The 15,591-nt window shown below is 50.9% G+C and overlaps 6 protein-coding genes across 6 annotated transcripts; 1 reads left to right on the top strand and 5 right to left on the bottom strand.

Annotated features, from left to right (window-relative positions):
* Window positions 1-934: 934 nt before the first annotated feature.
* PC9H_000068 (uncharacterized protein) lies at window positions 935-3,527 on the top strand (the record flags this gene model as incomplete). The annotated part of the gene is made up of 3 exons (XM_036769731.1): window positions 935-1,003; window positions 1,054-3,260; window positions 3,332-3,527. The coding sequence occupies 3 exons, from the start codon at window positions 935-937 to the stop codon at window positions 3,525-3,527; spliced, it is 2,472 nt and encodes an 823-aa protein (XP_036635576.1).
* Window positions 3,528-4,106: 579 nt separating this feature from the next.
* On the bottom strand, window positions 4,107-4,834 carry PC9H_000069 (uncharacterized protein; the record flags this gene model as incomplete). Its single annotated transcript, XM_036769732.1, has 2 exons — window positions 4,107-4,679; window positions 4,736-4,834. The coding sequence occupies 2 exons, from the start codon at window positions 4,832-4,834 to the stop codon at window positions 4,107-4,109; spliced, it is 672 nt and encodes a 223-aa protein (XP_036635577.1).
* Window positions 4,835-6,060: 1,226 nt separating this feature from the next.
* Window positions 6,061-7,414, bottom strand: PC9H_000070 (uncharacterized protein; the record flags this gene model as incomplete). The annotated part of the gene is made up of 5 exons (XM_036769733.1): window positions 6,061-6,584; window positions 6,647-6,751; window positions 6,822-6,949; window positions 7,007-7,091; window positions 7,147-7,414. The coding sequence occupies 5 exons, from the start codon at window positions 7,412-7,414 to the stop codon at window positions 6,061-6,063; spliced, it is 1,110 nt and encodes a 369-aa protein (XP_036635578.1).
* A 1,849-nt stretch (window positions 7,415-9,263) lies between these two features.
* On the bottom strand, window positions 9,264-11,379 carry PC9H_000071 (uncharacterized protein; the record flags this gene model as incomplete). Its single annotated transcript, XM_036769734.1, has 5 exons — window positions 9,264-10,029; window positions 10,075-10,137; window positions 10,196-10,452; window positions 10,509-10,695; window positions 10,751-11,379. 5 exons carry the CDS (start codon window positions 11,377-11,379, stop codon window positions 9,264-9,266), a joined length of 1,902 nt encoding a protein of 633 aa, XP_036635579.1.
* Window positions 11,380-12,385: 1,006 nt separating this feature from the next.
* Window positions 12,386-14,077, bottom strand: PC9H_000072 (uncharacterized protein; the record flags this gene model as incomplete). Its single annotated transcript, XM_036769735.1, has 3 exons — window positions 12,386-12,697; window positions 13,063-14,013; window positions 14,060-14,077. The coding sequence occupies 3 exons, from the start codon at window positions 14,075-14,077 to the stop codon at window positions 12,386-12,388; spliced, it is 1,281 nt and encodes a 426-aa protein (XP_036635580.1).
* A 441-nt stretch (window positions 14,078-14,518) lies between these two features.
* PC9H_000073 (uncharacterized protein) lies at window positions 14,519-15,561 on the bottom strand (the record flags this gene model as incomplete). The annotated part of the gene is made up of 3 exons (XM_036769736.1): window positions 14,519-15,255; window positions 15,311-15,443; window positions 15,496-15,561. 3 exons carry the CDS (start codon window positions 15,559-15,561, stop codon window positions 14,519-14,521), a joined length of 936 nt encoding a protein of 311 aa, XP_036635581.1.
* Window positions 15,562-15,591: the final 30 nt, after the last annotated feature.

Raw genomic sequence — 15,591 nt, forward strand, 5'->3', positions numbered from 1 at the left:
ACCAGATGCAGTCAATATTGCTCAAATTACTTGGTAGATGGTGTGCGCAGTCGGGCCCATCCATTTCGTCAGTTGGGAAACCCTCCCCCGGGACCGGTGCCGTTTTCATCACGGAAGGGCGTCAAGATCCATGAGAAGCTCACTCGAACGAAAAATGCCTTTCATCCTCATCCAAAGCGATCTTCTGGTGCAGATGGCCAGATATGACAACATTGGACATCGGCCTTTGAGAGGCTTCCGCCACGATGTTCGATAACCATCAATGAACCCGAAGAAGCTTTGGCTGGGATATCGAAGCTCATCGCGATTGCTGGCGACTTTCTCGTGACCTCTGTATGTGCAGCGAGTCGACGGCTGCGACGGAAAATTGCAGAACATTGGTAATCTACCATAGCATCGTGGGCGAACAAGGCTAATTCTACGATCCACTTGTCTAGACCTTCCTTATACTCCCCGATCTGCTGTGGGAGGACATGACTTCATGGTACCCCCATCGAGAGGCGGAGGATATTGACATCAAGCTGATCTATATATACGGTTGTTATCACTCTTGCACACGGTGACAACGTATCTTATACCCAATATGCATCCGCGAATATCCCTCGCGTCGAGGCTAAACCAGTGGGTTCAGTATTTGGCTGCGGTCCGACAACCATAGGCTCTCCCCTTGCGTAGGTGTGTAGCCATGCTGCTGGCTTACAGCCAGATCGGTTGAGATCAATATGCACGCCTCGGCGCCGCAGCTCTGAGATGGGAACGTTTACAGCCCTTTCACTTCGGACATTTAAGACTCAGTGCATGGCGCAGATCTAATTTGCCGCATGTGCTCCGGCAAGCGAGACAAATGTGGCCACCATGATGCTCCCTCCCCCTTCTCTATAAACCGGTCTTCTCTCCCCCTCTGTCGACGGTGACTACTCACATAGCGTCTGGCATGTTCGCGACCGTTAATCCTACAACGCTACCTACGCCGGGAATTGGAGGGCATGGATACTCTGCAAAGGTATGTGGTTCCCCCTTCTAGACGCATGAGACCTTGACCTTTGCCCGTAGTCGTTTGCGATGCAGATTCCGAAGGGCTTTCGTATTTTCAAACATCCGACCATGACTTCCTTTCCATACGCTTCAGCCACTGCCAAGTTCGATGTCGGGTATCGGCCGTCAACCTTCTCCATGGGAGGCGATGCACGACCGAACCCCGCGTGGTCATCTCAGCGGCAGGATGTAGACGCCAGAATGTTTTCTACAGGATTTTATAACCATATACAACCCTCCATCGCTACCGCAAGTTTATCGTCTAATATGCGAACTTATGACACTCGTAGTGGCAACACGCTACCCTATTATCCTATTTATCAAGATCCCACCAAAGACACGTATATATACGAGCGCTCAGATACTTATTCCCTTTCCGAAATCGACACCCCACCAGCCGCTTCCTCCGCCTTCTCCCCCGCCCTTTCCACAGATAGCACCACCTCAGTTAAAAGTTCAGAGCTTCCCGATCGTTCCCTAAGTAGGAGTAGTCAGCGGGCCGTTGGGCCGTCTGGCGGGTCTGCTTCTTCCAATCCGTCTGCTATACAACGACAGCCCTCTTCGAGTGCGACGTCGACGTCGAATGCGCTTTCGATTGTCCGTGTCGCCTCGTCTCGAGGATCATCACAGCCGGAGTCAACCATTATTAGTTCGCACTCGTCGGCATCCTCAGCGAATGAGAGGCCAAGAACGCCAAACTATCTCTCGCAGCCTGCCATGCGCCCAACCGGTCAGCCGCTAGGTAATCAATACACGAATGGGTTCCAAGCCGCCCCGCAAATGGCTCGCGTTCAGAGCAACTCTTGGAAGGATTATGTCGAAGAGAGTATGCTGGATCAGTCTTCGGAGACGGCGAGGTTGAATGCAACGTTGAATGCGAGGGCGTCAGCGAGAGCATCCATGCTCTATGCTCAGGATGAATTGCCAGAGGATCACACCGACTATCAATCGATACCTCAAGTTCCACTGCCTCCCGATGATGTTGGACAGTACGCCCCGGTGATGTCGTCTTCCCCCGATTCTTACTTTCCTCATGCTGCGGACATGGGGTCTCGACGCACCAGCCCCGTTTCTCCAAATCAACCCAGACAGCAGCCTCGCCGTACTTCACCACAACAAACCCACGTTTCACCCACGGGGTCTCTCGTTCCGTATCAACCTTCAGCCGATCGACTTTCTCAAGAGGACGAACCCTTCATTCCCCCACTGTCATACGACAACGCCGCTTCATACATCACCGCAGACCCAGGGCTCCGAGCGTCTGCGGCGAGCTTACCAGGAGGTGCGCAATATTCCCGCAATCCAGCACCTTCTACGTCATCAGTGAGCAGTGGATCATCGAGCGGAAGCGGACGAATGTCGTCGTTCCCCGCGCAGCCCCCCATGCCTGTTGGGCAAACGGGGTCGAATTTTTTCCCACAGAATGATCAGCAGAGGTACTCCCAGAACCTCGCCTCGGGGTATAATAACGTTCAGCAGTCCACTTTCAGACCTGAACAAGAACGTCCCCTTCCCGTGCCGCCAACCGTCGCTCCCATTCCTGAGCGAGGCTTTGCGTTCCCTCAGAGCGCCTCTAGTTCCCACAGGTCAAGATCCAGGACGCCTTCTGTCTCCCCTCCTCCCGTCGTTCCACCAGAGGGAGGTCGTGTAAGAAAAGACTCTATTGCCGTCGAAACGGTGCGTTTGATGAAGAAAAAGGAACGCCCCCCTTCGACGTCTCCGCCATTGGACGAGCAGAGTAGGCGAAGGCCAGGGCCTGGAAGCAATCCAGCTATGCCCTTGTCCACGAACCTTTCTCAAGCAGCTGCTTCCGCTGCTGCTGGAGTCGTGTCACAGCAGCCCCTAGTGCGATCGCCAACAAACCCTCCGCCCACCTGGCCCTCCAACGGGATTTCTTTCCAGGTCACTGGAATCCCACCTCCCACCACGCAGCCTACTGGCGACGCCTCCGCTCGGCAGATGGCAAACACCCTAGTTCCCACCGGGACTCAAGCTTCACGTCGACCTCTCCCAGGTCCTCGCAGGATGAACTCAGACCCTGTCCCGCCCTCCGCACCACGCATACCGCCACCTCCACGAAGGAATACCGGCGGAGAGCAACTCCTACAACCAGACGCAGACAAGTGTGTTCTGGCCCGTCTCCGGGTGAGATGGAACGAAACCTTGATTTGTCCATCGCCTATCAAACCAGGTGATCGACGGAAGGGATGGTTTAACCGAAGAGGGTATGTAATTATTCATCGCGGTGCTTCATTTCCTTTTGAACCTGCTCATCCACTATACCTTTCTTTCGCAGCGACCAACTCTGGACGAATGATGGTTCGTATAAGCCCGCTTCTCCTGGAGAGGAATATCCAGTCGATCTGGATTCTTATCCTGAATACGGCATTGGATGGATGAATGAAAGCGGTATAAGAATTGACATGGAGCATCGATTGATCCCCAAGGCACCCTTGCGTTCAGCCCTCAAACAGACACAGCCTCAAGTCTGAATGCGAGTGTCCGTTCCTCCACTAGCCGCACTATAGTGGAATATAAATTATTGGTCGAGTACAGCGTCCTCCTGCATCATGTAAATTATCAATCGCCCGCGGAACGTATTTATCCTCATGTATTTTTTACGCTAAATTATACAGGTTTTTTTGAAGTCTTCTCGAATGCGTCTCCGATACGAGATCTAAACAATGTAGCAATGAGTGAGGACACCAGGTTGACGGGGCAATCCGCGGAGTGTGTCGTCGCGCCCTTGCTGTGGAGTTCCTTCGGGGAGCGATAGAGATCAGCTAGACGAGTTTGTACTCCATTGCGTTTCAAGGGAGAACTCGAGCTCATGTAGATTGTCTATAACCAAGGAAGACAACATGCTGGCATAAGCTAGTAAGCTAGAAACAAATAATAGAGGAAGCATAGATACATGATATTGATAGTTTACATAGATAAATACGAGCTATACCAGAATGCTAGATAATTATAACCGCCGACACTCACGACTATGGCATCTGGACAACATGGATATCCGTCTTGCGGACAAAATGCATATGTATGTAGTAGCTTGTGGCTCGACTACAAGGTCACCAGGACCCTCGCCGATAACCATCATCTGTCGGGCGAAATCTTGGCGCGACGGCGGCATTTTTTATCGCTTTCCTGCTCTCGTCTGAAGGCTCGCAGCGTAGTTTTGGAGCAAAGGTCGTGACTCGCACCAGGCCGCGTTGGTGGGAGCTCGACCAATCTCGACATGCAATATGTGGGACCTGCCGCTGTAGTGTGCAATCGGAGTGGAAACAAGTGGGAAAGGGACTTGTTTGGTTTCGTGGTCTCCATCCAGGATTACGGTAATTTGAGCTCGACTTCGTGCGATCTCCACCCCGCTTTTCGTTAAGCGTCTCGAGACTTTCAAAGCTGTCCACCATCAAGGAGGATCTATGGTGCTGTTGTTGATCATCCCCGCGAAGCCCGTGCTGGGAGCATCTGTTATCGTTGTCGCTTTCTATATTTGTGCTATCTGGAAGCCTCCGAGACTGTTTTTCCTCTGCGGCGGTGACTTTCGCTCCAGAAACTTCCTTGGAAGCTGGGTCGCTGCAGCTTTGACAAATATGCCCGTCCCCGGAATTGCAATCCGATGGAATAGTCGAGTGGCACAGCTGATAATCCATCCCTCGTAAGTGCTTTCAGGGGGTGGCAGTAGTTTAACACTCACCCATCTCCAATAACGATGAACAGGTCGATAAGTCGGGATAAGCCAGCTTATCCGTGGCATAAACAAGCTCACGACCTTCTTAAAAAGGGAGAGAGGCATCAGAAATGTCGTAGGCGGGTAGGGTGAGTCGGCGAGTAGATGCGTTGACAGTACGAAAACTTACACAACATATATAGGTGTTATACTTAACGCCCTTTGAGTGTCACTCCCGTACTGGATGCAGTGCGAGTGGCTGTCTCTGGAGAAGACACGGAGGGTTGTTCTGAATGTTGTCCGTTGTGATCTCGCCGTATGTCATGAAAAAAATCGGAGCGTGGCGGTGGGCAGAAGCGTCTGAAGAGACGCCATACAACGCCGTAGATGTCACATCCATGATTCGAGTCGCTGGGTTGTACAGAAGGAACAGGATGCGCGAATAACAAGACAGCTTTCTTTACTGGCCGAGGTTGACTGTCGTCGTTTCCTCATGCTCTCCTTCGACCAACAAAAACGAAAGTAGGCCTACGTCCATTGAACGTAAGTGGCCAAACATCACGTTATCGCACCTGTGACGGCGTTCTATTCATGGATCAATGATGCGGTACAGAGACGCTGGGAGGATAGGATGCACGTGTGTCCGAACTTCTCGGCTATACAGCTCGGGAGGCAGATCGCGCGAGCTACGGGCGTCGGTCGTCGGGGTAGGTCCACCGCGATTGGAGCTTAGTATCCATGTTGTCATTTTGCCGTAGATACCCAGCGAGATTCGCTATGCTTGGCTGTGTATTCTGCTTATTTGTCTAGTCGACGACATGTCAAGTATGTTGGTGAGTGGGGGGCCAAATGAAGCGTGCCAGACTCGTTCCCTCGTCGGTGGTGTCACCCCAACTAAATTGATGGTCACCGCTTCGTTTCGTTGGTAGGCGTGTGGCCTCTGGGTGCTGCCACGTATTGATTCATTGCCTTGCGCAGCTGCAAGGGCTGATATATAAACTTGCTTTATGGGTGTCTTCTGAGTATAACTATAATAAGAGTGATGTTCGAGATTCGTCAGACTGAGAACAGACTCTGAACTTTCGAGCGTACATAGAGTCAAAGCCCCCTAAGTAACGCAGATGTTGTCAACGTTGAGTATCGACAAAGCAGAAGGCGGTGAAACTTTGGCAGGATTTATCGCGAATATTGGCCGAGGGGTTTCAAAAAGAAAGTGTCAAGTTGCCAAGTTCGTCTTTGACAATTGAGATAGTAACTCACGGTCAGAGAATATTTCCCACAGTCATTGATGTAGCATGACTACGAGTAACACAATAATGATGTTAAGTCCACGAGTCCTTCCTCCGCGCCACTCAAAGAGCAAGACGACCCACAATCCTTGAGCGCCTCACACGCTGTCGGCGGTCTAGATCCTTCGCCAATGCCGCTTCAGCTTCCTCAATCGAAATATCATTAATATCCTCGACGTCGCTAACTTGCTGCTGCTTCTGTGACTTCGTCAATGCCCGTGCGATCCCTGCTAGCCCGGCTACGTCGGCAAGTGGTCCAGCGGCGTCGCCGGCCTTAGAAAGAAGGGATCCAACAACGGACCCAACACCAGCGCCGATACCAGTGCCGCCTGCGCCAACCTTCGCAGCAGCAGCAGCTCCGTTGGCGTTTGCTATAGAAGCGCCAGCAGCACCGGTAGCCGCAGCAGTTCCAGCAACACCAGTAGCGGCAGTTCCCGCGGCGCCAGGAGCACCAGCACCCACGCCAGTCCCTGCGACGCCAGAAGCGGCAGTACCAGCGGCAGTACCTGCTACGACACCAGTTCCCGCAACACCCGCTGCAGTTCCTGCTGCTGCTGCGGTGGCGTTTCCGCCGTTGGCATTGGTAACTGGAGAATAAGAATAACGAACGGTCAGAAAATATCAAACAGGGAGAACACGAAGGGCTGACCGGCAACACATCCGCCGAAAGGACCTGCGATAGCAACATTTCGGCAGCGAACGATGCAGGCGTCACCAGTGGGCCCGCCCGTGCATGTCATACCAGCGGGCATTTCTACACAGGAAATCCCGGCGTCAGCGCAAGGAACAACCACAGGGAATCGAATATGGGATGAGAGACGCACGAGCTACGAGAGGGAAGGGCGTGGCCTTGGCGAGACTGATTGAAGCAATGCCTGGAACTTGCTGGGTGACATCCATCGTGACGAAGTTCTGCCCTGTTGCATCAGCAGAGACCTGGCATGAGTATGGCCTGTCAAAGCGAGTTAATTGGTTGTTGAATAAAAATATCCAATGCCAAAAGGCTTACCCAGCACCGTCACCGTTGACTTGGTGTAGCGTCATCTGAACCGACCCATCGGCCGCAACAGATGGTAGACCGGCGCTCGATGCAGCTGAAGGCCAAGGCGTTAGTACGGGAGTGACTTAATGGAAAGGAAGGCGGCTCACCCGCGAGCATAGCTTGCACGTCATTATTCCCCCCACCGAGTGTGCGTCCGCATACGCCGGCCTTGCCACTGGAGATCTCTCTATCTCGAATGATGCTGGAGTCCTGCTGGAATGGATCGCGCTTGGAGCCGGTACGAGGCGTGGTTGCCACGACGCCGAAGGCTTGTCCGGCAACACCATTGGCACCGGATACATTGGTGATGACACCGTGAGCAGAGACATGGAGCGCCGCAACGAAGAGAGGCACGAGTTGGTAGATAAACTTCATGTTGATCAACTTGAATTTGATAAGATGGCGGGGAGTGTTTGATTAGATATTAGATAAGGCGCGGCCTTGTAGACGAAGTGAAGTACGAAGGGTTGGAAGACTCAGAAGCAAATTTGTGCTCTGCACCGACGAAAAATTGAGGAATAGGGCAGAAGTAGAGAAGGAAGGAAGTGGGGAGACCGAGCTAAAGAACAAATACCTGCATAAATGAGGCATTTATACGCGTACCCTTCATTCCGTATGCTATTCTTATTCTGTAGTCCAACACGGGAGCTGTTGTTTACATATCAAAAAATAGAAGAGAAGCAAGCGTACCATATAGTTCATTCACATGGACACTGCAAGCTCGCAGACAACACAGCAACAAGCGAGGCCACTAGGCAGTGCGCCGACAGTCGAGGACAGATGGTATCGAGGCCTCGTTGGATTCGAGTACAACGGAAATAGGCTTGTGGAGCGTTTTCACATGATCACCACTTGAATTGATTATAGAAAATGACGGGCACTGCCTTGAGACGCGTACAGGTGATCATCGGGTGTCCTGAGCATGAAGTGGATCTCATCATGGCAGGTATGTATCCTCCTCATTTCTCACCTGACTCGATTTAGCCACATCCTCGCTTTTGAATTTCAGAGATACACACCAGTTGTAGCCGACGTTGCGACGTGAAAATCAAGCAAACACTGATGGTGCGGTCGCACATCCATGTCGTTAATCTATTGCACGATGCCATCGTTGACTGCCAATTGGTGTTGAATTGCTGTTAAATGTCGCCAGGATGTCCAAGTTCGAGCTACGAGGCAGTAAGATCTCGCAACTACTAGCGTTTCCAATTCAGCTCGGATATTGAGTTCAGATCTTTGCTCGAAGATACGGTAGGAGGATACATATCATCTGCCAAAGCGAATCAGCGGTAAACGAGCTCACCGAACTGCAGTTCTCGTCTACTAGGCCATATAGCAGGTCCAAACGGTCAACGGCCTTTATATTTGGCTCAGCCCAAGCCGAAACTACTTGAACGCGGATAATACGGGTAAGGCAAGGTTAAGTTTGAACGTTGACGTTGAGGCCGAGGCCGAGCGCAAAAGGCGCCTGAGACTGGGCTATGAATCGTGGGAAACACTGATTCCTAGTTTGTCAATGATCCTTTCTAATTCTGACGACAACCACACAATTGACTTGGCTATAATGTATATCATGTATCAACTCACTTACATGGTCATTGCCCACGTCTCCTGACAACAACGACCTTGAGGGTGGAAGGCTTATCGTTGATATGGCTCCACTACGCTGGACCTACTCCTTCGCTTCTGTTATCTGATGGCCCATCCAACAATTTCATCCAAGGAGACATTTTGCGATGTCATATCTGCCGCGGAGATTCTAGTGATTGTATCCAACGTCGATATCAAAAGGCGTAGTTTTATGTAGAATTCTTGGCTGCGCGAATCCCAAATGACCAGGTATGGCAGGGCGAAATGGCGCATTAATGACAAAGTTCTCCTCTGGACCTTCGATGTCCGTCATTGCACCCATGCCCTCGCAGTGTTGACTGCCAGTGAAATGAACTTGTTCATAGCCGCGTAGATGGACGGGGAGGAGAACTTTCAGCCGAGAGACAATGTGAGTTAGCAAAGTAATGATTGAACTTTCCTGCAGTGCTTGTCAACGACGTTTGCTGCCCTCGTGATCACCAGTGTGCTTGGAAGGATCTGGACGCCAGGAACACGGCACAGGAAAATGGAGTGTAAATCGCGGATATGTCATCAAACGGCGTGTTCAAAAGGCGGCATCCCTACTAGGCTTCTCTTCGGGCTTCATCGAATCAAAGTTATATGACATTCCAAACTACAGATCATCGGCACAAAGCCTCGCAACATATCCACAGTCAGTGGTACAGAAGGTCCAGGGCCCGGCCTCTGGCAGTTGAGCCGTCGGGGTCGCCCAATTATACCACAAATTTATCTCTCTCAATTTTCCGCGGCGCGATCTGACCTGTTCGGCTAGTTCATGTAACTTGTGCTCGTATGCATTGAAGTCGCCCCCGCTTGTCATGAAATGGACGTTGATATCCTCGAGATTGGGGAGGCAAGTGATTGCGTCGACAAGAAGTTGAGTAATCCTCGAGTTATCCAGCAGAACTCTGGTCTGAATCTCGAGCGTGGACAAAAGTGGAATCTGCGAAAAGATTTCTGGAACGTTCGCGCTGTACACAGGCCAATGCAACTTGAGATACCGAAGTTGGGGAATGGAGATCTGGTTAAGTATTCTTGCAGAGCCGGTGGCGATGGGTCGAAGTTCTAGACGGCGTAGATTAGGAAGAGATACAGGTTGATCGCTAGCCAATTCGAATGACTGGGATGCAGAGCGGGGCAGGATAATGTTTGGATTTCGACTTCGATCGGAAATAAGAGATAGCTCTTGCAACGGTGAACCGCCCAGGCTTAAGTAATGCAGGATGCATAAGAGGTGTTCGTCACTCCCTTGAAGTCCAGAAATGGACGTCGAAGACATCAATTGTGACCACTTGATTCCTGAGTAGTTGATATGGGAATACCCCATAGGATTGCGATTGTATAAATTGCGAGCACGTTCAGGCAGAAGCACGCGAGACCTATTGGAATGGGAGATACGTCTCTGCGAAGCGCTACGGACTTACCCAGAAGTACCATCATCAGAAGCTCCTTGGCTGACGGCCCTATGCTGGCGTTTGCACCACGTACTTAACCACCACAAATGAATGAGAAAAGCCAAACGCGCTAAACCAGAGATTGACGCACCACTGTATCCATAGACCATTCTTTTCGCCAGGACTACCGCAATACGGGCAGAGATCCGTCTGGTCTTCGAAGTAGACGCCGCAATTATCTGACCAAATTGGTACAATGGCCGGACCATTGTGCCAATGTCTTGATCGCGATGTGACCAGCTCCTCGAATTGTGATAATTCGACAACCTGATCGTTTGAAGGATCAAGAAAGCCTGCTATGTCGCCTACGATATGATCACAGTTATATTTTAGGACCATGGCAAGACTCTGGGCGACACGCGCGTCAGTCCAAGGAACAGAACAGGCTTCACTTCACAACTTACTTGATATGTGGCATATGGGCTGAGGGAGAGCTCGATCGTGTCACATTGTGGCCCGAAATCAATCGAGATTGTCTGGATTTCGGCTTCGTTTATGGCGGGCAATTCCTTGGAAGCAGTAGTACGGAGGGAATCTAGCTCAGAAACGACGTGATCGGGAAGGCGTTCAACCACGGACCACCATAAGTTTCTATTGGCAGCAAATCAAAGGTCGCAGATCGGAGAGAAAAGGGAGCGGCACGTACAAGTTCAGCTTACGCAAGTAAGTAGTTGTAGGGTGCCGGATGTGCGCTAAATCGGCTCGGATTGTCGTTACGATCTTCGAGATATCAGCATCTGAACTCATAGTCCACACCGCTGACCACAGAATCCTTCTCCAAATAGGTCCAATTAACGTGAATTTCAACCCGTCCTGATAGCGACGAATCTCGCCTACCGCCTTCTGTAATGGTATCGTATACATGGCGAGCCGATTTGCCATGGTCTTGGCGCCAAAGAGAGACGCAATACCGGTGCTCTTGAGGATCTCCAAGGTCCTCCCCAGGAATGCTGCGGATTTGATCAGTACCAGGAGGTCGTCTTCCAGTGGTCTGAACAGTCCCATTTCGTCGACAAGCAAACCAATAGGAGAGAGTGCGCGTTGTATCTCAATAACAAGCGAGATAAAACTACTGAAAGGTTCGGAAGTTGGAAGGGGGATTGCATCTTGTATGGGCGTAATCGAAGTAAGCGCAGGCGTCGCCGTCTGCGAGGAAGGTATTGCGACGATTTGAGAATGGTGGTATGTGTTGGTAACAGTAGTGATATGCTGATCACCGGCGATGTCGTTGAAAGTACTATCCTTGATGGTGAAGTCGTGAGCTTTGAAGAACATGGTCGATGAAGAAGGGGAACATCTGAATCAATACGAGTTGTTATAAGATGCTATAAGAAGCGCTGAAGCGGTGCAACCCTAGATCGATGTGGTTGGCTATCCAAACGAATGGAAGACATGCATCACTCATGGCGGTGCAGTGCGCTAGTTCCGTGGGAGGACTTTTTGCGAGGTAATCTGGCCTTGTACTGCATCCATGAATTCGTCCGAACGAGACAATCGCCAGAGATTTGGTTCGACCGTTCTGTGTGTAAATCAGTTTAATCGACCAACATGGGCATGGGGCCCTTGAAATCTAACTCCCGGGCCCCTGCCATCTACTCGTCGGGCGGCTTCAACTCACTACACAAGATTCATAGAAGGGCTTACCTGATCTATGTTGGACGTTGCACCGGATTCGGGGCATGTCCCAGAACTGCCTCCTTGTGTTTCGCATCATCATGGGGAGGTACAATCGGAGAATCCACTCTTTCTGTGGCCTTTGCATGCAATCGTCTCCAGTTGTCATTAGATTCGTTATGCTAATGAAATATTATAACCAGTTGACAACACAGCAATTGTGGAAGAGACTGAATCAGCCTAAAATTGAGTGAATATGTCAAACATCGTCTTTCGCATATGTACCAGTGGAGGCATATCGCTGAGATCACAGCAAACTACCGTCTGAACCTTTGCACTCCTTCGTTACTTCTATATTCGGCCCGTCGTCACAATACCTGTCGGAATAGGTCAGAAATAGATAATGCTTCGCAGGTGGGTCTGATAGCCAAGAGAAGTTGCGGCCATTGACGAGTTGATGACAGGCTTTGCGGCATTCTCGACAGTAGTGCAAAAGATGTCTGAAGTCTTTGGCGGATAGAGACGTCAGATTGCTACTCATGGCAAGGTGGATCATCCCGTCGGACGAGATCTGAACACATTTTATGGCGCCCTCTCTGGCTAGTCTAGGTAACTTGAAGTCCACAGCCAGGGCGTAGCACTCCAGAAGGAGACATGTAAAGCGCCATCATTGGTGAAAGACGTTGCGATCTGCTCGTACAAGAATTCCATCTCGAATTTCTTCGCTGTGGGCCATGTCGTCGACGAAGATCTTTTTGGACGAAATCTTTGGATATACCTGCGCCGGGTAGCAGAACCTGAGAAGTGTGTCGAGCGTAGACGAAGGTTCTTGGAAGTCAACGACTGGTTTATCGCACTCTTGCTGGCTGACGCAGGGCACGTCAGGTAACGAGAACATGTCGCGAAATATGGATGAATGGATGATAAGAACACCTTCGCAAAAGCGAAAGATGGTATCGGCGTTTTCGTCGTCAAATGGCTTCGAGGAGTGAAATCTTCATAAAAGCGGTCAGTTCACTTTGTATGTACTAGGTTAGAAATCTTGCTTTCGTCGTAGCCATTGTCGGGAATAGAAGATGCACCTGAGACTGTGACTGGCATCGGGTCTGACTTTTAAGAACACACTGATTGTTTCGGCGATCTACACAAAGCTGTCGTCATACAACCTCCGTCAAATCTGAGAGCAATTGCGATGCGGTCTATTCTATACTATACGAAGAGGAGAAGTATACGCTGGTGTCACGAAGCGTTGGGGCCCCATCTAGAATTCCAACTCCAGTTCGATCTATCCGCATTGAAGGTTATGTATATATATACATCAAACAAGCGATTGAACGAACTCACCTTGTCGATTTCTATATTAATTTGCCGATCCAGTGCCACGCTGAAATTTTGGAGGTCCTTGATTGCGGAGGAGCGGCAACTGTCACAAGGATCGGCATCCGTCATTGCTTCTGAGAAATCAATGGCTTTGACGACGCCCAGTGGGCCGGGTCCACTGGCGGTAAACGCCTTCGCTATGCGCTCGACATGTCCGAACCACCATGCTTTTCCGTATATATCCTTGCGAGAGCGGGGTCCGAGTTGTATGCTTATCCAACTGTTCCTCCTCCTCGAAGAGTCTGCCTTACAGGCTGTACAGGTTGTAAACACATACTCTGAGGCGGGGGGTCCCGAAAGCCATGAAAAGTCCTGGCCGTTGACAAATCCTTGACATGCGTCTCTGCATTCCCTACAGTAATGCAAGAGTCGGTTGTAATCTTTTGAGGACATGTGCGATAGGTCGGCGTCCCGCCCGAGGTCGACTATCTTGTCCAATGACAGTTCGAGGCATCTCCGGGCACTCTCCTTAGCCAGCTTCCGCAACGCGAACCTATGCGCAAGGGCATAGCACTCCAAGGGAGAATCCCTTCTATCAATGTTGTCGACAATGTATGAGGATGCGATTCTCTCGCACAACTGCATCTCGAACTTCTCTGCTGCAGACAAGACATCGTCGAAGATCTTTCTGGATGAGAGCTTCGGCGGACTCGTCGGGTAACAAAATCGGAGGAGCGGATCGAGGACAGTAGAATCTTCGTGCATGTCGACGACGGGTTTGTTGCCTTCGCGGGGGTTGGTGTTGTGGGAGTCGGGCAGCGAGAACATAGCACGAAAGAAGGGGGACGCCAAGGAGAGGATGCTCTTGTACACGTAGAAGTCTGTCCCGTTACAAGAACGAAGGATGACATCGGCGTGTTGGTCGTCAAATGGCTCCAAAGCCTTTGAAAGGGTTGTCGTTATTTCCTGTTCAGCCTACATCATGAGTATGATTGTCAACTCGAATAAGTTGAGAGGATACCTGAGCGTCTGTGGACATTGCTTTGGGTATTGGAAACTGACGGGAGGAAAGTCGCGTCGACATCAGAGAGAGCTCATGGATGGCACTATTTATTGGCTCGCCGCAGTTAGAACGTGTCGTCCACCTCCAACACGTGGGGAAGCTTCTAAATTTTGTTTGTGTATGTTCGAAGCACGGTGACGTTGGGGGTTGCAGGACATTCGGGTCCTTTAACTTTGCGTAGCCATCGAGATGCCGTTCCATGCATTTTCGATGCGGTATTGGTTTACGTCGGAACGGTTTCCGAAAGTATGGGACGAGGCGGCAGAGATAATGCCTAGAGAATGGAAGCAAGACATGCACAACGAAGGGAGGACGGACCATTAAGCAGGAAGCATCAATCACCCTCTGAGACCTGTCAGCGGAGCTGGTCAATTAAATAAAGGATATATTGTGACGAAAAGAAAACATTGAATACAACTAATCTACCTTGCGAGCCCATTTTCGGCCACCGGAGGGCGGCGGTGTGGACATGCGTTGCATGTTCTTCGGAGTAGAGGGTGTCCACGTCGTTGAGTACGCCGTTTCCTCTTCTTTCACCTTGTCTGCGATCTTCTCTGCAATGGGTGCTACCTCGACTGCCTCTGCCTTGACCTCGCCCACTTTTACTTTCGCTTTGGCCTCCACCGCGGCCTTAGTCCCCCAGTACATCCACACCTGCGCTCCGAGGACGCAATTCAAGAGCAGCGCCATCCCGAATCCGGCAACGAGGATGGGATCCCCTACTTCCGTCGCGGTGGTAAAGAGTCTCGCCAAACATCCTACAATCTGCGCGACCACAGCGAAGGACGACAGCTGACCCGTGGACTTTGCCTGGCTGTTCTGGATGATTTGGGGGAGTTTTGACGCCAACGACAAGGGAACGGTGGCCATTTGAAGATAAGACAGGACGCCAGAGGGAACACGAGCCAGGGCGGCAAAAGCTGTGACGAGGGTTGAAATCGCGAGGGGGGCAGGCGTTCGTGAACTACTACTAGGTGCGTACGCAATGATGAGAAGCGTGATGAGGGTGTTTTGAATGGTGAGGAAGAGGTTCTCGCCGTAGGTTGAGAAGGGGAGTTCGTTTCTGAACGAGTAGACGAGCGTTATGGCGTATGAGAGAGTCTCAAGGATATAGGACTCCAGGGACAACCCTTGCGCAGACTTCGCGTTCACGACTATTTCGAAGTCTCATTAGGAATTTCTGGCTCATTTATCCGGAGGGGTACGCACTGAGCAGTAACTGAGGAACTTTCACTATTGATCCTCCGACTACGATGCCAATTCCCAATACTTTTGAAACAGCAAACTTAAGGCAGGGAACGTCGCCGAACTCTAGGTTCTCTACCAGCGAGATATAGCATTTCTAGGGAAAACGGTTGAGAGAAGGAGTGTTGACGAAACATGGTAAGACCCACCTCGCCAACGACGGCGACACCGAGATCTTTGACAAATGAAGGGAGGTTTCGAGTAATTGAAGTCATCGTGAAATGTTCAGAGTACTGGCGGCGGCC

The sequence above is a fragment of the Pleurotus ostreatus genome (assembly GCF_014466165.1).
Source record: "Pleurotus ostreatus strain PC9 chromosome Unknown scaffold_1, whole genome shotgun sequence".
Classification (NCBI taxonomy): Eukaryota; Fungi; Basidiomycota; class Agaricomycetes; order Agaricales; family Pleurotaceae; genus Pleurotus; species Pleurotus ostreatus.